Raw genomic sequence first — 22,221 nt, 5'->3', positions numbered from 1 at the left:
GAAATAATTTGATATCTGGCATTTGTTTCAAAATTGGGACGAAAGTGGGAACGAATACGTGTATGAATGAGGCAAGATTAGCCAGTCATTGGTTGCTGGGAGCCTTAATGGGCCTACAGAAATTAATTATACCATTCTGTCTACTTTTGCATGTCCCTGAAACTGCCCACATTCAAGTGTTTTTAAAAAGCAACCAAATAGACTGGGCACAGTCTCTCACACCTGTAATCCCAGCAATTTGAGAGGCCGAGGTGGGTGGATCACAAGGTCAGGAGTTTAAGACCAGCCTGGCCAAGATGGTGAAACCCTGTCTCTACTAAAAATGCGTGGTGGTGGGCACCTGTAATCCCAGCTACTCCAAAGGCTGAGGCAGAGAACTGCTTGCATCCGGTAGGCGGAGGTTGCAGTGAGCCGAGATCATGCCACTGCACTGTAGCCTGGGTGACAGAGCGAGACTCTGTCTCAAAAACAAAACTAAATAAAAAAAGCAACCAAATATAGCAATATACTAAGATTTGACAAAGGTAAGCCTTGGAAACCTTGTGTTTACTGTATTATTCTCTACACTGTTAAGTGTTTAAAATATTTTACTAAAAAAATACAAACATGAGTACAATCAGAGAGGTAGTAAGGAGATAATAGAAATCATCATACCTGCCTTACAAGGATTTACAAAGATCAGTCAAACAGGATATGTGAAAGCATTCTATAAATAAAAAATGCTTTGTAAGGCAAATTTTACTAATGTAATTTTCAAACCTAGGCCATGAAACAAGAATTCCAAACAAGTCAATATCCTTTAAAAACAACGGGTCAGATAAACTCTCAAAACGGAAAACAACTCAGTATACACACATGAGAAGAGATAGTTCACATTTCACAAGACTCACTAGTATTTAGTATCTGTCTAGATATGGTATAACAGTATACCCTGTAAACATCAAACAAGTCTAAACACCTCAATCATACCAACAACAACAACTGATTGTATTTCATCAGAGGAAAGATAATACCATTTGGCACCTCAAATTAATTTTTTTCCAAATACCGTTAACAAATAAATGATATCATGAGGTCCCAGATAAGGCATAAAATTACCCAACCCTTAAGAAATGATGACTACAGGGAAGCATGTCAAAGCTGTTAACCCAACAGAGAGGCACAAAAATATGGTCAAAACAAGCAAAACCTACCACATTAAGATACATCATAAATCCAATGTGGAAAAAAAATTCCTCATCTTAACAGAGCCTTTGTATACTAACTGGCAACGTTTTCAGCACTCAGTAAGAAGTGGCCAAAGTGGCTGATGCCGTGGGCAACATTCCACACTGGGTGTACTTGGGAATACCTACTGTGATTGTAACTATTCAACTTCCAACTACAGAACTCAATGCTGAATAATGTCTCTACATTTCACGTACCTTGTAATTCTGGTGTGACTCGAAGTTGGAAAGTGGAGTGTTACATGCCGTAGAGAAGGGCATGACTTTCACACCTCTATAAACAAGGCCTTTATCATAGAGTTGTTTGAAGACCCACCTGGTAACAGATGGAGTTTCACAATTACATAACCAAAACTCTATTTCTGAAAATGCAATCACTTATGCCATTTTCTGTTTGGAGTTTCTGTCTGCCAAATAAGTGAAAAAACAATGTCTTCCATTGGGAGACCGGCCAGTAAATTATAACAGATCAATACAATAAGACATCAGGTAGACATTGACATGCTAATATCTACTGATACCAAATGATGTTTAAGACATAATGTTAACTAAGAAAAGCAATTGGAAGGCTGGGCGCAGTGGCTCACGTCTGTAATCCCAGCACCTCGAGAGGCCGAGGTGGGTGGATCACCTAGGTCAGAAGTTCGAGACCAGCCTGGCCAACAAGGTGAAACCCCATCTCTACTAAAAATACAAAAATTAGCCAAGCATGGTGGTGGGCGCCTGTAATCCCAGCTACTCGGGAGGCTGAAGCAGCAGAATCGCTTGAACCTGAGAGGCAGAGGTTGCAGTGAGGCAAGACTGCACCACTGCCCTCCAGCCTGGGCAACTGAGCGAGACTCAGTCTCAAAAAAATAACAAGAAAAGTCCTACATTCAAAACAAACCTGTTCCCAAAGATTTTCAGAGGAATAACGATGGACTCAAAAATAAACTGATTCATGCTAGTGCACTTTTCCAATAATCAATACAACATAATATTTATAGAATATTTATCATATTTACAATTTTAAATAAACCTACCAGACAGATTCCATGAATTGTGGATACAGAGTTTTGTAGTCATTGTCAAAGTCAATCCATCGGCCAAGTCTGCTAACAGTAGACTTTAAAATATTAATATTAGAACAGTATTAGACAATGATATTTATAATTTTACATCAACGTCTGTTTAATTCTATTGTCACCACATATGAACATTTTGAGAAAATAGAATAATCAATGGCACAAGTAAATCTATATTGCCAACAACATACTATGTAAGGTTAAGAACCAGTTTTCTTGGCATTCATCCTACATGCACAAAACATTATTTACAAGTATAAATATTCATTTATAAAAGTCTACCCAAACCAACACTTGGCAAATATCACGGGTATAATTATTACTGGCAAAAACCATACATGGATGTTAAAACTAATACGTGAATGTATGACAAGACAAAGAATATTTGGAAAGAACCTCCCCACAAGATACTTATTAATTACAAATGAAAACCTACAACTTTACAAAGCAGAAAGCTGACAGTACCTTAACCAAGTGAACAAAGTTATCACCATCAATGAGACATAACAAAAACACATGCCACCTGATATGATGCACTGAGAAGGGCACAGCATCACTTCTGTGGCATTGTCACCAAAAATGCATAACCTAAATCAGGAAACCTCAGACACTGAGGGACATTCTAGAAAATAGCTGCTCTGCAATCTTCAAAAGTGAGAAGGCCAGGAAAGACAAAGGACTAAATAAATGTTCCATACTCAAGAAGACTAAAAAGACACGACAACTGAAGGCAATATGTGATTGGTCAGAAATAAATTTTTTTTTTTTTTTGAGATGGAGTCTCACTCTGTCCACCAGGCTGGAGTACAGTGGTGCAATCTCGGCTCACTGCAAGCTCCGCCTCCTGGGTTCACGCCATTCTCCTGCCTCAGCCTCCCTAGTAGCTGGGACTACAGGCGCCCGCCACCGCGCCCGGCTAATTTTTTGTATTTTAGTAGAGACGGGGTTTCACCGTGGTCTCGATCTCCTGACCTTGTGATCCGCCCGCCTCGGCCTCCCAAAGTGCTGGGATTACAGGCGTGAGGCACCGGGCCCAGCCCAAAAATAAAAATTAATGTGGCAACTGCTTTTGAAAATTCTATTAATACTATGGTTACTGAAGATGTTAGCAGCTGGGAAAGATGGATGAAGGATATAGGGGAACTCATCATACTACTTTTTCAATTGTTTAATAAGTCAAATTATTTCAAAATGAAAAGTTAAAAAATTGAAAAAAGTATTTGAGAAAAAAAGAAAAGGCCTATATATCTATGTTATACTTATCAGATTTTTCCCTATTGGTGATCATTCAAGAAAGTTAGACCAATTTAGGCACACAGAAGTCAGAAAAGAGATGGTTCAGTCTAAGCTAACAGTTTAAGTAACAGGGTTGAAGGTGGAAGCTAATACTTTTTCTACAAAAAATAAATTAATAAAAAAAGCACAAGGGACCACAAACCATTTCAATGCCCATTTAATAACTACATTTTCTGTTCATTCTACTGAAAATAACCCAACATACCCTCCACTCAGCAGAATATCTCATCACAATTGCTCGGCACTGATTGTTATACTCTGTAATCCCCATTTTGGCCACATCCTCTGGTCCTCTGATTCCCAGTGTCTTATCAATTTCATATTCCTGAAAATTTGTGATAAGATTGTTAACACTTTGCCCTACGAAAACAACTGCAACTATGCAACTCTAGAAAACAAATCAAACTACAAATACTATAGAAATGAAGTAGAAGGTATGACAGTCAACATTCATCATACTGGAATGTATTACATGAAATCTAATGCTTATAAAAAAAATCAGAAAATTATAAAGCTGGATACTCAAACATACCACAGGTAAGCCATGACAATCCCATCCAAATCTTCTGTCAACATGAAACCCACTCTGGTGAGCATATCTTGTAACTATATCTTTAATTGTACCCGCAAGTATATGTCCATAGTGAGGCAGTCCAGTTGCAAAAGGAGGACCATCATAGAAGGTAAATCTAAGAGGTAATAAAACTATATCAAGTCATTTAAAAACAATCAAAATTTAAAGCATTTTTCTATAGATAGCTGTTGTCATAGTGGAGTCTTTAGGAAGGACAAAAGCAGCATGATCAGGAAATTGACAGACATAATTGATTTGATATTTACTGGTGGTCCTGCCTTCAGACAGGCTACAATTGCGGCAAAGCTGCAGACACCTCCATTTGATTATTCATTTTTCATTTATTAGTTCCATGACATAAGGCAAGTTATTTATCCTGATCTTGAGTTATCTCATCAGTAAAATAGGGCAATAAACCCCTCTCTCAGAAAGTTTTTGACCAGAGGAGATATACAATGAAAACAGTGATTAAAGGACTAGTCTTTCAGGTGAATGAGGACTACTATTGTAGCCTTCTATGGGGTACTTAGGTATAAGTGCCTATATGAGGGTGGTGATGAAGATAAAGGCGGAAAGAGGGTGACACAGGGTGACATAAATTCTACTCAGATGACCTTTTAAAGACACAAAATTTACCCTAATAAATGAGAACTCATTCATTCAATGTTTATCTACTACTGAGTACCCATTATACAGACAGCTGGGGGATTCTGGGAATAGAAAGATTAATAAAGGCCGGGCGCGGTGGCTCAAGCCTGTAATCCCAGCACTTTGGGAGGCCGAGACGGGTGGATCACGAGGTCAGGAGATCGAGACCATCCTGGCTAACACGGTGAAACCCCGTCTCTACTAAAAACAAACAAACAAACAAACAAAAAAACAACAAACAAAAAAAAAACTAGCCAGGCGAGGTGGCGGGCACCTGTAGTCCCAGCTACTTGGGAGGCTGAGGCAGGAGAATGGCGTAAGCCCAGGAGGTAGAGCTTGCAGTGAGCTGAGATCCAGCCACTGCACTCCAGCCTGGGCGATAGAGCCAGAATCTGTCTCAAAAAAAAAAAAGAAAGAAAGAAAGAAAGATTATTAAAAAGTATCTGCTTTAGGCCACGCATGGTGGCTACACTTGTAATTCCAGCACTTTGATAGGCTGAGGCAGGTGGATCACTTGAGGTCAGGAGTCTGAGACCAGCCTGGGCAACATGGTGAAAACCTGTCTCTACCAAAAATACAAAAATTAGCCAGCGTGGTGGCAGGCGCCTGTAATCCCAGCTGCTTGGGAGGCTTAGGCAGGAGAATCACTTGCATCCGGGAGGCGGATGTAGCAGTGAGCAGAGATTGCGCCACTGCACTCCAGCCTGGGTGACAGAACAAGACTCCATCTCAAAAACAAAACAAAAAAAAAGACAGTATCTGCTTTAATGGAATTCAGTCTAAAAAATGACTATTCTTAAGGACTTTCCCTTAACCTAAAAAATTCACATACTTTGGTTTATGTTTTGATTGCTTTAAGCATTCCTGAAAACAATTAAATTCAGTCCAAAACTCCAAGATTTTCTCTTCTTCCGCAGGAAAAGTTATGTTTTCTGGAACTTGTTGAACCATTTTGTTGCTGCAAAAGAAATCAAATTTATTAGTGTCAAAAGAGAAATCCAGGAATAACAGAGTACCATATTACTAACATGGGTGTATATTGATGTACAATTTACATACTGTAATGTACGAAGTGTACAATTCAGTGGCTTTTTAGCACATTTACAAGGTAGTATAACTAGTAATATCTAATTTCAAAATGTTTTCAACCTCCCCTCCCCACCAAAACACCCCAAAACCATTAGTAGTCACTCCCCACTCTTTCTTCTACATAGCCAGTGGCAACGATTTATCTTCTTTCTGCCCCTGTCGATTTACCTATTCTGGACATTTCATATAAATGGGAACATTTACAAGAATCATCTATATGTGGCCTATTGCATCGGGTTTCCTTTCTCTAGCATGTTTTCAAGGCTCATCCGTGAATAATATATATTCATACTTCATTACTTTTGATAGCTGAATAGTATTCCATTTCATGAATATGCCACAGTTTGTTTATCCATCCATCATTTCTTGGACACCTGTATTGTTTCTACTTTTTGATAACTGTGAATAACGCCGCTATGAACATTCATGTATAAAATTTTGTGTGGATCTATGTTTTCATTTCTCTTGTGTTTGTAGCTAGAAGAAGAATTTCTGGGTCCCATGATAATTCTGTATTTAACTTTCTGAGATAATGCCAAAATGTTTTCCAAAGTGACTGTGCTACTTTGCATTCCCTCAGCAGTGAATGAGGATTCTAATCTCTTCAGATCCTACCCAGCACATCTTATTGTCCATCTTTGGATTACGGTCATTCTAGGAGATGTTAAGTAGTATCTCCTGATTTTGATTTGCATTTCCCTAGGGACTAATGACGCTGAGCGTCTTTCCATGTGCTTATTGGCCATTTGTGTATCCACTTTGGACAGATACTTATTTATCCTCTGCCAGTTTTCTAACTGGGCTCTTTTTGCGGTTGGGTTTTAAGGGTTATTTATATATTCTGGATATAAATCCTTTATCAGATATATGATTTATAAAAAGTTGTCTCCTGTTCTGTGGGCCATCTTTTTATTTTCTTGATGGCATTTTCTGAAGCACAAAGATTTTTAATTTTAATGATGTCCAATTCGTCTATCTTTAGTTTTGTTGCTTGAGCTTTTCGTGTCATCTAATAAACCATTACCTAAACAAGGTGAAAGATTTTTCGCTTCCATTTAGGCCACAAATCATTTTGAGTTATTTTTGTACATGGTGTGAGGGAGGGGTACATGGTATTATTTAATATTCAGTAATGGTAGACAATGTTTCCAAAAGTAAGCAAGAAAATCTCGGCAATTCTATCTGATGGTGCAAAAAACTCATTGATAATCTGAAGAAAAATATCTCAAAGTAACTAAGAATTTTCTTACCTACACTCACATGACAGAAATCAGTTCTCTTGAAGTAACTTCATATTCTCTTTGAGGAAAACTGGTAAAACTTTAAAATGTTAAAGCTAAAAGATGAGAATCTCACATTCGAATATAGATGCCAATTTTCCATTTTACCCTTCTTATTGCTTATTCATGATTTTATGAAGGATGAGCCCTATACCTTTCTGGTTTAGTCCCTAGTGAGAAAATCTTAAAGTGTCTTTTAAATGTTTTGCTAATAACCTCAGCCAGAGACACTTGATCAATCTGTGACTTAAGTATCTAGTGAGCCACCCTTGAGACCTTTCCTTCTCAAAGTCTATTTATATTTACTTAACAATTCTAACAAGGTGGATGACAAGCTTTCCAAGTCAATATCAGATTAGAATGGGATAGAATTGCTAATAAGAGAACAAACAGAGAAGATAAAAAATCTTAATACTCAAGAAACGCAACAGTCCAGGGTAATAAACTCTACAGGAAAAGACACACTGCTACATACCTCAAACAGTTTTGAAAGCATTAAAAGCATCATAGTCTAAGCAAGTTATTGATTCAAGTTATCACACACCAAAAAAAAGTCTGTGAAAGTAGTATCTTTCATTTTCTTTTACCCTCATTAATTTTTCAGATGTGTGAGTGCCTCTAAGTTGAAGAAAAAATGGGACAAGAATGGTTGGACTGTTTAACTGAAATGGCTACTTCTGATCACAGTATACCATTAAAAGGAAGTTGTAAGGCATTTTAGATCTTCAACTCTTAACTATAACCTCTAGCCTTTCAAGGACCAAAGTAAGTGTTTGTGCATTTACTGATTTATTTAGGTTCACTGGGTACCTTATTAGAGGCCAACTCAGACTTATGGGATTGTTATCTGAAGACCAACAGACTTTGAGATACCGACACATTCTAATCTCTTCAAGGCTGGTCCTACTATGGCCCACATCTATGGGAGCTTATTAGAGATGCAGACTTACCAGTCTCACCTTGCACCTAGGAGTCGGAACCTGCATTTTAACAAGATACTGAGGGTCCGATGAGCATTCACATCACAGTCTGAACATCACCACTCTTGCACTGTTCTGACAATTATTCAGGAATATCTATCTGATTTTTTGTTTTTGAGAAAATAAGATTTAAGCTTTCTGAGAAGAGGACCATTACTTTTTTTTTTTTTGAGACAGTGTCTCACTCTGTCACCCAGGCTGGAGAGCAGTGGCACAAACACGGCTCACTGCAGCCTTGACCTCCCTGAGTTTGGGTGATCCTCCCAGCTTAGCCTCCCAAGTAGCTAGGACTACAGGTATGCATCACCATCACCACACTCAGCTTTTTTTTTTTTTTTTTTCTTTTTGGAGAGGGGTGGTTTGTAGAGACATGGTTTTGCCCTGTTGCCCCGGCTGGTCTTCAACTCCTGGGCTAAAGCGATCCTCTTGTGCCGGCCTCCCAAAGGGCTGGGATTACAGGCGTGAGCCACTAGGCCTGGCCAGCTCATTCAGCTTTTACTGTGTTTTTTAGGGAGTCTCTACTTTCCCCAAAGATTAAGAATCACTGCACTATTATGCCAAGCAGAAAGACTCAGTATAACAGTATTGTCTATTCAGGAAGAACCATGTACCAGTGACCGGGCTATGGCGGCTGTTGAGGAGAAGCAGCCTCCATGCATAAATCACAGGATTGCTATGGCCCATCGAATCCACTGGAGAGCTGTACATGCACAACAACATCCAGCAACCACAGGGCAGGGGACAGGGCAGGTTAACCTTGCACAACAACCTTGTTGTGCAGAGGGACGCCATCCCCCTTGCTTCCCTCTTATTATAATCCAGGCCCTTCACTCTTCCCCGCTCCACAACTCCTTCAGGTCATCTTAACCTCAACTTCCCGTTCAGCAATTTCGAGACCACCTTCCTTAATATTCACTACATATTATTCACATTAATTCATATTATTTTGCCTCAATATATTTTGGAAACACACACTAAAACCATGTTTTGTTTACAATTTCATAATTCTTTCCACAATTGCTTCCCTTTTTAACTCTACCGTATTAGCGTTTCCAATACTCTTCCCATTACCTAGGCATAACATTTTTGAGTCACCCCGACACTGCTCAGAAGATACACACATCCAATTAATCATCAAGTCATGTGGATCCTACCTATAAGTCTATTTCTGTTCCCCCTTTTCATTCTCCTCTAAATCAATTTCTGCTTCCCCTTTTATTCTCAGGTCTTCATAATCTAGTAAGTCAAATGTAACCTGAAGGTGGGACGATCTCAAACGCTTCTTCAATTTAGTTATATCCTATTAACATAGACTCCACAGGTATACTCACGCAAATGTACAAAATACGTATACAATGACATTCACCGAATAATTGTTTCTGCAGGCAAATAACTGAAAACAATTTAAATAGGGTGACTGAAGTACATTACGGTACATCAAGTAGGCAGCCATTAAAGATAATAAATTAGGGCATATAAAAAAGTACTACCTATACATAAAGTCACAGCTATACCAATTTATAGCATGTATATCACTCTCAAAAGATTTTACTCATTTCAAACACCACTCATTCAAAAAGGCGACCATAAATTCCTAAGGCTGGAAACGAACGAATGGCAAGTCCCGAAGAAACACTTTCTTTTAAAAATTAAATCTTCTGCTACTGTTTCGGGGTTGTAACGCGTGCGGGACCCTCACCTTTGAGGGCCGGATCCTGCAGGGAAGAAAAAGCGTACCTGAGAGGCCCCCTGTGCCTGGACAGCCCCGCAGGCCAGCAAGCCTGGAAGAAATTCTCCCGGCTTCCAAGCTGCAACCCGGCGCGCGCAGGTGATGCAACGCGCTGAAAATGCGGGATCCAGGGAAGACGGCCAGCTTCGCACCGGCCAATCAGTGCGCGCTGCCTGATACCTGCCAACAAGCCAGGCGCCGATTGGTCACGGCGGACATGATTACGCCCACTCGTCCGTCTGGTGCGACAGTGGTGCTTGCTGGCTTTGCGGCTTCGCCTGGAAAACGAACCGGCGCTGAGCGCGGTGCTGTGCGTGCTGGTGGTATCCGTTCCAGTAGTGTAGACCGAGGTCGCCCTCGGGTTGTGGGCACGTCTGTGTAGGTGGAGGCCCACTGGGAAGGGGCGCCGAGGTCGGGGCTTCAATCTGTTTGCGTTTGTATTTATGTGACTGGACACTTTGTACCTAAAATTCATATCGACAAACAGCAATTTCCGGAGAGATGGCTTTAATAATTATACTTTTGGGCCCTGAGCCGCTGACCCCAAAGCCGCTGCTGCTGTCATAAATGGCTACGTGAAACGATAATAACAAAAGGGAAGGAAGGGCCTGACAATCAGGTTTAAAAGTTTTATTATTTTACTTAAAATGTTTCCGGTAATGAAAACATTGCAGAAACAATTTTCTTTTTTTAAGAAGCGGTCTCATTCTGTCGCCCAGGCGGAGTGCAGTGGTACGGTCATGGCTCACTGCAGCCTCGACCTCCACGGGTCAGATGATTCTCGCATCTCATCCCTGGCCAAGTAGCTGGGACTACAGGCTAGCGCCACCACGCCCGGCTAATTTTTGTATTTTCTATAGCAACGGGGTCTTGCTGTGTTGCCTAGGCTGGTCTCAAACTTGTGGGCTCAAGCGATCTGCCTGCCTCAGCCTCCCTAAGTGTTGGGATTACAGGCATGAGCCACTGCACCAGGCCTGCATACTTATTTTCATTGCTATGAGTCTGCTTGGTACATTACTGATCTGCTGGTTCAAATCTGGAGCCTTGCAAAGGGCAGTAGACCTTGGGCTTTGGCCCCAGAGCCTCTAAAGAAAATTATGGATCTTGCCAAATTGGGAGTAGTTCAGTTGCTGCTTATTGTATCCATTAGAGGGATATAAAAAATTGATCTGGCCTAGAATAGGTAGAATGCAGTATCTTATTAAGTTTAGGAACATTTTGATAGTCTGTTTAGCATATATTCAACTTTACTTACCATCTTGGCCCTGTGAAGGATTAGTGGTTTCATGTCCTCCATCACAGGGGTAACCCAATGTTCCATGATTATACTCACATAACATACATAATTTAGTAGCTGCAAATCTTGTTAATTAACTGAAAGTATTTGGAATGTGTTTGAAGTTTTCACATTCCTGCCACCTTGTTCGGTTCAATTTTGTCACCTATCCAGAGAGCCCAGATTAGAGCCAGACAGAGGGCTCCTGGACAAATGTGAGGTAGGCCAAGTCTAATTATTTAAAAATTTGATTGAGAAACATTTATATTAATAGTACTATTGTGTTGGAAATAATGCTCAAAATCCTAAGGAAATTGAACATTCAAAAAGGATTTTCAGCAAAGCAATTTACTTCTGCGTAGAGGGGTGCTTCTTCTTGGCCAGTCACCGTGAGAGCACACCAGAACAAAGGGGCACGAGAGCCTTTCTCCCTGACGCAAACCCTGCCCCTGTACCTTTTCTCCATTGGCTGGAATTGGGCCTCACAATCTAAACTAATCCTGGTTGGTTACACATTTTAACTTTCTTTAGATAAGGTGGGCATGTAAGAGAGAGGGGAAAGGGGGAAGGGGTGTTTGTAATGAGCTAGAGCTGGTCTCTCCAGATAAGGAAAGCAATGTGAGCTGGTACTGATAACACCTGGTACTATGGCCTGTCTGGGCACGTAACAAAGGCAGAAAGGAAGGAAAAGGGAAAAAGGGAGGAGAGAGGTACGATGAATTAAAGAATAAAGGATTGATCAGGCTATTTGAAGAGAAACCTCATAATGTTCCACAGTTGGAAGGTATGGGAAGACTAAATCTAGAAAAAGTTAAGCAAATGAAAAAATTCCAGCCAAAAAGTTAACTGTAGTCAAAATATATTACTTGGACTGAAGAGGTGAATAATTTTTTCACCTCTTCAGAATATGTAGTGTCTGGTAGTGAAAAAATCAAGAAATCAGAGCATAAGCCAAATACTAGAGAAATTAAATTGCTGAAGGTGATTTTATCTGGGGAGCAGGAACTGGGGGTGGGAAAGGCTAGTTGATGTTACTTATTTGTCTGCTTGTGAAGCATGTGCCGGATTTAAATTATGGCCACACATTCTGACACTCTTCCCACTGAGAAGTGAGGATCTGTGTCCCCTCCCTTTCAGTCTGGTTGGGTGTGTGTGTCAGTTTAAACCTATAGAATACAGTAAAGTGACTCTGAGCCAGTTTTTGAGCCAGGCCTTAAGAGACTGGCAGCATCTGCTTTCTGCCTCTGAGAATACTTGCTTCTAGAGCTTTGTTGCCATGCTGTAAGGAAGCCCATGAACAGGCACTGAGTGGGCCATATTAGAAGCAGATCCTGTAGCCCTGGCTGAACCACCCCAGCGAAAGCACACAGAGCACAGATCAGCAGTCCGTAGTGAGTTTTGACCAAATTGCAGTGTTTGTGAGTAAATGATTGTTACTGAGATGATTTCCTATGCAGCAGTAGAAAATAAGGTACAACTGTGATCTACATCAAGAGAAGGTAGAACGTGTGAATTATTTATCCTGCTGTGTAGTTATCCCCACTCTCCTTGAAGTCTGAAGTTTTGGAAACCTAGGAATCCAGAATGACTCTTCAAGTTATTTAGTCCCTTGGACCCTTATTAAAAACACATACTGAGCATAAGCACTGGGGACATAATGGTTAACACACCAGATGAAATCCCAACAGTTGAGAGTTTATATTCAGCATAGGTAAATCAATAAACACTAATTTTAGGTACACACATCATGGCTCAATGATAGGCCCTTGGAACTGTCTACGTAATACTATTTTTTTTTTCTTTAAATGGAGTCTCATGCTGTCACCCAGGCTGGTGTGTAGTGGCGTGATCTCGGCACTGCAACCTCTGCCTCCTGGGTTCAAGTGATCTCCTGTCTCAGCCTCCTGAGTAGCTGGCATTACAGGTGTGAGCCACCACACCCAGCTAATTTTTGTATTTTTAGTAGAGACGAGGTTTCGCCATGTTGTCCAGGCTGGTCTTGAACTCCTGACCTCAGGTGATCTGCCCACCTCGGCCTCCCAAAGTACTAAGATTAGAGGTTTGAGCCACTGTGCTGGGCCTATATAATACTATTTCACACAGAGCCCACTTTGATAGGAGGCATGTCTTGAAATCTAGGCAGGTTGGTTTATTTAATGAAATATTAAATGTTTCCTTATTTGGGCTCAGGGTCCTGACTCCTAATAGTGACTACCTATCTTTCAGACACTTGGTATTTTTCATAAGCTTTTGGTTTAATTAGAATTTTGGGATTGGTCTGCATCTAGATGTTGTTCCCTAATTCCTAGAGGCCAATGACAAGATAACTCTATATTTGGCTTCCTCTCCTGGTCCTCACAGAACTCTTATATGATGTTAGTCTGAAATGTCCTATATTTCAGTTAGCTATTCACCAAAACACAAGTATAAAACTCAATGTTGACATGTAATTCATCAGCTTAAACAAAAATGACAAAATGGAAGGTGTATTTGACATAATCAGAAATAAACATTTCAAATAGCCCATAATTCACACAAAGCCTAGGCTGGAAAATACAAGTACTTTGACCCATTTATTAAAAAAGGCTTCATGTAAACCTTGCATGAGAAGATGTCCATTAGTTACTCAGGATAGAGGGCAGAGATTATATACAAAAAGTATTTTCGAGGACTATCTTGTGCTTCCTTTTTTAAGAAGTGGAATTTAATTTTTTGAAGTAACTAGGAAGAAATGCAGAGGAGTTCCACAGAAAAAGATGGCAACCAGAATGATATTCCATCAGCCAGATGTTTACAATTCCTTCACTCTGAAATTTCTTCTTTGTCAGCTAAAACTGTTTTCTGGGTCAGTTTCCTTAGGTGAGCCTTGTTCACATTCAGTATCAAAACCAACCGACATTTATTATTTTGGTTTCATTTTCCTTTTTGCATCTTTATGTTTCTTCCGACAATTCTAGGGGGAAAAAGAAGGCTTTGTTAATAATCAACAAATTGTTTTTAAGATGTTCAGTAGATAGAAGTAAAACTTAGGTTATTCTCACTGCCAGGGCAGTGGAAACCTATTTTGAAAGTGCTGTTTTGAAATGAACAGGGGATATTGGCATTTTTGGCATTAAGTGTTTATAATGGGAACTACAATTCAGTCTTGAAAAATCTGATGCTTTCCTGTTACTTAATACACTTGGCTGGACTCTGGGACCAGTCACTCAATTGAGCCAGTCTGCGGTCTCCTCACCTATACCATTCATGAGTTCCCTTTCAGCACTGTAATTCTAGATAGACAACAACATGTCTATTTTAGGAAATAATATGGAGAAACAATCACTCACCATACGCAGGTTGGTTGTTCTGGCCTCCCAAGAGTTCCTGCTAATATTACTTCCTACTCCTCTCCAGAATAAGTCAGAACCTACTAGGGGAAAAACAAGACAGATGAGGCAGCAAACTACTACTAAAATGGGTGATATTCTAAGGGTTGGCATTATCAAGGTCTCCAGTTCTAGTTAAGATCATTCTTTTCCCTCAGTTTCTACTTATTTTTAAAAATTAGTATTCTTTCTTTCCAAATGAAAAATATAGTATTGCTTTTACTGTTTATATATATCATTTACTATTATGAAACTTGGTTTATGCTAGGCTTTAAGAAATGAGTTCACCAACACCCTGAGTTTTCACATGGACTTTTATGGTACTAAAAACTTAGGGGTTTTGTATGCCTAACATCTAAGGAAGCCCCTGGAACAAAACAAGCCTTTGCTGATGAGAATGAGTGAGCAAAGAAAGTGGTGAGTGGGGAGTTCTCAGTCCTTGACAGCTTTACAAGTTAACATTCATCAGTGTGAACAAATGGGGTTAAACCACATGACACTACCAATGGTCAAAATTCCTGGATGTGAATTATTGTAGCTGTACCATTACCTGTTCTATGTACGTGATTTGATGAAAAAAATGGACTGACCTTGAAGTCTTTCATCATTCTTAGAGAAAAAGAAAAATCTAGTGGTCTCTTTCTCAAGTAATGGTGCTTCTCTGAAAAGAAACAGGACAAAGGGAGAGAGAGAGACAAATAGGTATTGGTTGGTTTAATTTCAATATTTAAGAATATTTATATTCAAAACATAAATACACTATTTGTTAAGTACATCTTTTATTTTTTTTCTTTTCCCTCTAGAATCCAGGTGAGCAAGACTCTTAAATATATCTGCTTTGTATTTTGCACATTTTGCCCTGAGTTAAAATAACCCTCCCTCTAACATTCTTCCATCTGAAGCTTTGATAATGAAGACTTGTTTAAGTAGAACCTCTATCTTTCCTGTGTTGGTTGCTGATCCTCTCACTCCCATCACTGCTACCCCAGTTGCCAGTGCCTCCCATGGGTAGGCACCCAGTCAACTGCAGCATTCTGTTTCCAGACCAGTGACTTCACTGTCAGGCTACCTTCCCTCTTCTATGCACATCCTATCTTCCCCTTAGTGCTATCCAAATCTCATGGAAACGGAAACACACTCTCCATTATAAAAAGGCTAGAGAATACTCTGACACTGAGAGGGCCAGGCACAGTGGCTCACGCCTGTAATCCCAGCACTTTGGGAGGCTGAGGTGGGCAGATTACTTGAGGTCAGGAGTTCAATCCAGCCTGGCCAACATAGTGAAACCTCATCTCTACTAAAAATACAAAAATTAGCCGGGTGTGGTGGCGCATGCCTGTAATCCCAGCTACTTGGGAGGCTGAGACAGGAGAATCGCTTGAATCTAGGAGGCGGAGGTTGCAGTGAGCTGAGATCACGCCATTGCACTCCAACCTGGGTGACAGAGCGAGACTCCATTTCAAAAAAAAAAAAACACAAAAAGCTGAGATAAGACAATTTAGTCATCATGTGAACAGAAGCTAAAATATTTCTAAACATGTCTAATTCAGATTTTACAAATTATGAACTATGCCTGCAAAGAAACAAATTGCTTACCCAGGACTGGACTTTCTGTGATCTGTTTCTTCAGTAACATCTTCCTCTTCTGAACTGCTGTCTTGGAAACGAGGGTCTTCCTGCCAGACAATCTTTCCAGGTTTCACTGTTTCAACTCTGTAGGTCTCTATATCATTATGACAACAAAAGATGGTAGGATTGTAACTCCATAGCCAAGTATTTCTGAACACATTCATTTGATTACTTTTACCATGTAGACATATCTAAAGTTCCAATATGTTAATCATTAATTTAAAATCGTATCAAAAAATAGGTAGTATCATCTTCTTAGATTTTTCAAATATTTTCAGAAGCTACTATGATAATTTTGGCATCACTAGAATGATCTGATAAGGACAGCAGTGAAAAAAAAAGTATAAAAACTAAAGGTTTATAAATGAGCTATATAATTTTTTAAAATGACACCTAAAATAACCATGGCATCTGTGCTAGCATGAGAAACCTAAAATATAACATGATACAGGGAAATCAGGTTTCCCTCTTGTCTATAAATGAGAAAAGGAGTATGTCTTTACATTTTCAATACCCAAAACTTTTTGCAGACTCTGCTGAAAAAACTAGTGCTATAAGATCAAGACAATCACCTCGTAAGTCTTCAAAATTTCCCAGGTACTTAAAAAACATCTTTCAAGTTGCTGGTGTCTTTAGGACTCATTTCAAGGTCAATTTCTCACGTTTTGCTCTCAAAGTTAGAAAAATTATAGTTACTATTTATATCATGCCAACTCTACTCAACAGTTTAGACAAGAAAATGAAGTCTTATTTGCAATAATTTTTGAACAACTACTAGATTGTTATACTTCCTTTTAAAGTACCACAGAGTTGGTATTATCTGCTAGTGAACCGAGATTGCACCGCTGCACTCCAGCCTGGGTGACAGAGACTCCGTCTCAAAAAAAAAAAAAAAAAAATTTATCTACCACACACATGTATGGTATTTTAACTGCTAATCTTTAAAGTAGAATCATTGTAGTTAGGTATGTGTGTATTCTGTATACGTATTGCTTGCTGCTACAGTGAACTTCCAGAAAGCTTGAACCCTGGGTGAGGAACAGGTCAGGTGTTTTTTAACCTGTGGCCCATGTTGGCCTTTAGAGGTAAACCTCTTGAAATGAAATGCAAAACTATATGTACTAGTGTTTATACTTCTCTCTAGGTTCTGGCAAATCTTCAGGGATAAACTGTGCAATAACTGGCATATTGATGATATGGCATATTTGTATAAAACCAAGGTTACTTACATCTTCTTTTATCTTATATATAACACTAGTTTTCCATAAGCCATAGCATCTTCAGCTTCATTTAAGATACAAAGTTATTTAAATATATGAATTACTATACTTCTTCCTGACTTTTTACCTAACAGAAAAGATGCTGTACCTTATTCTCTGGCTTCCCTTCATATGGAAGCTAGTAGAGGTTTGCTTCCTTAAATGCAAAAATAGTTTCTATCACAGCTTCAGGAACATTGTGTTTATGCTCCTGTGACACTAAATCTCAAATTATCTAGGTAGAAGAAAGAATTCTTTCTTCAGCTGACATTAAATCGGTTACACTTAATGCAGATTCAATCAATTAAGTTCAAACTGACTAAAATCAAAAAGTATGGGAAAAAAGAAAAGTACCTTCCTTTATGTCTTTACTGTCCGAATCAAAAAAGGAGAATGTGAACCCGCTGGGCTGCCCCGCGCCACTGCTCAGAGCTGCAGGGTCCTGGATTTCCTCAGGGTTCTCTTGACCACAGTCCTCATTCCAGGGTGTGTCCTCTTCCTTTTCACTGGTATATTTTGTAGTTTGGAATATTTCTTTCAGATCCATAGCAATATTATAATACATTTCTTTAGACACCTCAGGTAGTTTCTCAGCTTCCTCCCTTTTCTTTTTTCGTTTTGCTTTACTGAAATGACATATGTAGACATGTGCATCACAAAGAAACAAGTTTTGGAAAATTTCCAGAAATCAGGAAAAGAAAAAATCCTGGACAACTTTAATTCTATCCTTTCAACAACCAGGATATAAAATTCTACTAATAGAGAAATAAAATAAATAAAACTACATATAAAACTCTACTAATAGAAGTAAAATCTTGACCAATAAGCTTTTTTTACACAAATCTCAAACAGCTGCATGAATCATATTCTATCATCCTCTGAACTACATTTCAGAAATTATGCCTAAACTATACAGCTAGGTGTAAGTAAAGAAATCACTTAGCTTTACTAGGCCTCAGTTTCCTCATAGGCAAAATGAAAACTGTAGGCCACATGACTCCTAAGATACTGGGAATTTTACCAGTATCTGGTAAAACTGTAAATCAGTTATAGAAATGAATTATAAATATGTAAAGTATAGTTTCTTTTGAAATGAAATTTTTGTTACCATAAATCTATCTGCTCTATATTTAGGAATGAATGTGCTTTTCTCTTTGATATTGGACAAAAGTTACATGGCAGTTTCCAATACTGAATTTTGAAGTAAGAAAATATTAAAATCCTTTTTCCTTTAAGACCAGGCCAAAGTTTGTAATGTATTACCTAAAATAATAAGTGAACAGGATATCCAAATAACCATTCTTAGTGGTAGAGACCATCTCAAAGAGAGAAACTTTTAATATTTCAGTAAATACACCAACCTGGTTAGGTTTTAAGACAGATATGCTTCTTATGAAACCAAGCTCTATAAAAAATGGTAGGCAGTTCCAAGTGATTTTCATTTAACCACCACGTGGTGGCTTTAAAATTTGTCCAAAAACTTCTTCCTTCAAGAGCTGGAAGTTAATTCCCTTATCCCCTGAGTGTGGGCTGGACTTAGTGAGTCTTTTAATGGACAGTGTAAGTCTAATGTCATGATATGTAACTTCTGAGACTAAGATCACAGCAAAAGCCAGAAGGACCTTGAAAAAACTGTTAGTAGAAACCATATGGCCTCTGAGGAGGTTGCAGATAAGGGCTTAAGAGAAAAATAAGGTAAATCCTGTTGGAAACTGGAGAAGAGGGAATCCTTGTAATATGGTGGTAGAAAGTTTAGCAACACTGTCAACTGCATTGTGTGTACTGTGGAAAATGGAAAATGTACCTAATTTGCTGGGTGATCTAGCTAAGGAGATGTCCAGGGAAGTGTTAAAGGTATATTCTGGTTTCATCCTACTGATTACAGTAAAATAGGAGAGAATGAAACTAAAGGGAGGAATTTTTTTTTTTAAAGGGAACTAGGAATTTATGGTTTTGAAGACTCCTAATCTCCAGAAGGCAAATGACATGAAATTTAAGAAAGGGCTTCTAAGCAAAGATTGACTCTATGAAAGCCTTAGAAAAACATGGTCTAAAGAAGGGGTTGACAAACTATGGTCCATGGGCCAAGTCCAGGCTACTGCCTACTTATGTCTGAACTGCAAGTTAAGAAATTTTTTTTTATCATCATTTGAAATGGCAGGGGAAAACAAACATCATTTCATGACATGGAAAATTATATGAAATGAAAATTTCAGTGTCCATTAATAGTTTTATCGGCACACAGCCTTGCTCATTTGTTTACATATTGTCTGTGGCTGCTTTTCTTTTACAAAGGTAGAGGGGAGTCTTCACAGCAGAGATGATCTGGCCTGCAAAGCCTTATCTACTATCTTGCCTGTCACAGAAAAATTTATAGACCTCGGTCTAAAAATAAAACAAAATTCTTTGTTAAGACCCTAAAAAGAGATAAGAAGTTTCCAACTGTTACCCAGGAACAGTGTTGCACACTTGTAGTTCCAGCTACGTGGGAGGCTGAGGTGGGAGGATCACTTGAGCCCCGGAGTTCAAGGCTACAGTGAGCTATGATTATGCCACTGCACTCCAGCCAGGTGACAGAGCAAGATCCTGTCTCTAAGATTTTACAAAAAGGAAAATAAACTTCAATTGTTCAAACAATAGGGTTTCTATGGAGATTAGAGGCATTCTCTCTCAGCAGTTTCAGTAGAAGCCCAAGGTTAAAAAAACAACAAAAAAGGCTTATCTCAAAATGGTATGTGTGACTTTCATCTAACAGAGTGAATTCCAAGAAGATTCAGATAAACTATGAAGATTTTAAGAGAATTATCAGAACTATCACTAGACTGGATTGGTAGGTACAGGAACATTTCAAAATGAATAGGCTTTTGGACTCCCAAATTTCTATAAGCAAAAAGCAGGTTGAGAAAACTACTCAGCTGTAAACCTGTGCCAGCACTTACGAAAAGAGAAGGATGATCTAGAAAACTGAGTCAATAGTCAGCAAGAATTATTCCTAGGCCCTCAGTCCTAATCAAAGACCTTCCAACATTTGTCTCTCTAGATTTCAGAGTTACTATGGATATGTGACTCCTTTGTGCCTGTTTTCCTTCATTGAACAGTACCTATAGTGGCTATCCAATGCCTGTTGCACCACTCTATATTGGAGGAAGGGTAGATAACTTGCTTTTTTAGTTCGTAGGTCTTCTTATCAAACAGAACTGCACTCAAGGTACTGTACTTAAGGAGTAACAGAGAAGCTTCATCTGTACCTAGATCTGATTTGAATGATGATATTCTGGATTTTGAGCTGATGTAAAGGGATGAGACTTCTTAGGGGTAAAGGGAGGGGGTAAACATAGCCGTATTTGTTCCATACGGATTATCTGAAATAATACACAAATATCCTACATTGGAGGGAATATTAATATTACTTCTACTTTAGTCTAAAATGTGATTCTTTTTAAAAGAATCCTTTAATTTTGGAACAATTTTAGGTTTACAGAAAGTTACAAAAATAGTAGTTCCTAAATAGCCTTCACTTTGGTTTCCCTAATGTAATTTTGTATGTATGTAACTATGTAATTGTATGTAACTGGGATATAATTGTCAAAATTAAAAGATTAACATTGGTAGATTACCACTAACTAAACTCAGACATCGTTTTGATTTCACCAGTTTCTCCACAAATTGTCTTTTTTGTTTCAAGATTCAATTCAGGACACCACATTGCCTTTTGTGATATTCATGGCTACTAGCAGTTGGAAAATGAAGGATTTAAACCAAGCTGTTACTGGTTGTTCCATATATTCCCCATATTTATCCAAGTGACTGCACATCTATAGGAAACAGAAGCTCCTACCACACTAGATGGTTGAATGGTTGCCCCCCAAAAGCTATGTCCGTGTCCTAATTCCTGAAATCTGTGAATGTTAACATTATTTAGATAAGGAGTCTTGCAGAGATATTAACGTAAGAGTCCTGACATAAACCATCCAGGATTATCCAAGTGGGCCCTGAATGCTATCACAAGTGTCCTTTTAAGAGGCACAAAGAGGACAGACAGAAAAGAAGAGGCCATGTGAAGATAGAGGCAAAAATGAGAGTAATGTGGTCTCAAAGCCAAGGAACACCAAAGGATTGCTGGCAGTTACTAGAAACTAGGAGAGGCATAAAACGGCTTTGTTTCTTTGAACCTCTAGAAGGAACATAGCCCGTTCAGTATCTTAATTTGGGACTTCTAGGTTCCAGAACTGTAAAGAAATAAATTTTGTGATTTTAAGTAACTAAGTTTATGGTAGTTACAGAATTCACAAGAAACTAATACAAATAAAAGGCATCATACTAGAGTAGGAGTACATATCATTTATAGATTCCTCTGTCAAAAGGTAAGAACTCCTCCACTACATCAATAATTTCTAACTCTACCTGCACTACCCCTACCCCACCAATCTTAATACAGTGGGACCAATGAGTAGGATATTGGTTCCTATCTACATTTTTAATTGTCTGAAATGAGATTAATTTACTTGATCCTATTGCTAAAAGAAGTAGCTCTATTTACCTTTCTTTTGGTTTATCATCTCTTTTTCTTTCGTAAGTGGCATGATCTTGCTTCGTTGGATCATAATGTATGATGTCTCTATATAAAAAAAGGAGGGGAGGTTGGAAGAGATAAAACAGAACACTAATACAAAAAGTAAATAGCAAATTATAATTCAGCACTAGGAAAATTCTAATTTTGCAGCAAGAAGAAGCCATATGACATCAAAGAAGATAACGAGGATCTTACTAAAAATAATATATACATTTTTTTTTTTTTTTTTT

The 22,221-nt window shown here is 38.7% G+C and overlaps 2 protein-coding genes across 3 annotated transcripts in view; both read right to left on the bottom strand.

Moving 5' to 3' along the window:
- The window catches only part of IARS1 (isoleucyl-tRNA synthetase 1), a 43,765-nt gene extending 33,731 nt beyond the window's left edge, over window positions 1-10,034 (bottom strand). Inside the window, exons 1-6 of one of the 2 annotated variants that reach the window (XM_017853704.1) lie at window positions 9,895-10,034; window positions 5,641-5,766; window positions 4,119-4,275; window positions 3,792-3,911; window positions 2,249-2,331; window positions 1,425-1,542 (exon numbers count right to left, since the gene is read on the bottom strand). In XM_017853704.1, the coding sequence (XP_017709193.1) occupies window positions 1,425-1,542; window positions 2,249-2,331; window positions 3,792-3,911; window positions 4,119-4,275; window positions 5,641-5,759 (597 nt within the window). In that variant the 5' untranslated portion in view covers window positions 5,760-5,766; window positions 9,895-10,034. Of the gene's footprint in view, window positions 1-1,424; window positions 1,543-2,248; window positions 2,332-3,791; window positions 3,912-4,118; window positions 4,276-5,640; window positions 5,767-9,856 lie in introns of both variants that reach the window. The other variant, XM_017853705.1, reaches the window with a different exon arrangement.
- Window positions 10,035-13,716: 3,682 nt separating this feature from the next.
- The window catches only part of NOL8 (nucleolar protein 8), a 32,171-nt gene continuing 23,666 nt past the window's right edge, over window positions 13,717-22,221 (bottom strand). Inside the window, 6 exon segments of the mRNA XM_017853689.1 lie at window positions 13,717-14,115; window positions 14,492-14,571; window positions 15,121-15,191; window positions 16,127-16,253; window positions 17,773-18,044; window positions 21,959-22,036. Of these exon segments, the coding sequence (XP_017709178.1) occupies window positions 14,065-14,115; window positions 14,492-14,571; window positions 15,121-15,191; window positions 16,127-16,253; window positions 17,773-18,044; window positions 21,959-22,036 (679 nt within the window). The 3' untranslated portion in view covers window positions 13,717-14,064.

This window comes from Rhinopithecus bieti, unplaced genomic scaffold, assembly GCF_001698545.2.
Source record: "Rhinopithecus bieti isolate Rb0 unplaced genomic scaffold, ASM169854v2 scaffold_37505, whole genome shotgun sequence".
Lineage (NCBI taxonomy): Eukaryota > Metazoa > Chordata > Mammalia > Primates > Cercopithecidae > Rhinopithecus > Rhinopithecus bieti.
Note: the sequence above shows the minus strand (reverse complement) of the source record. Positions and strands in the feature narration are given on the sequence as shown.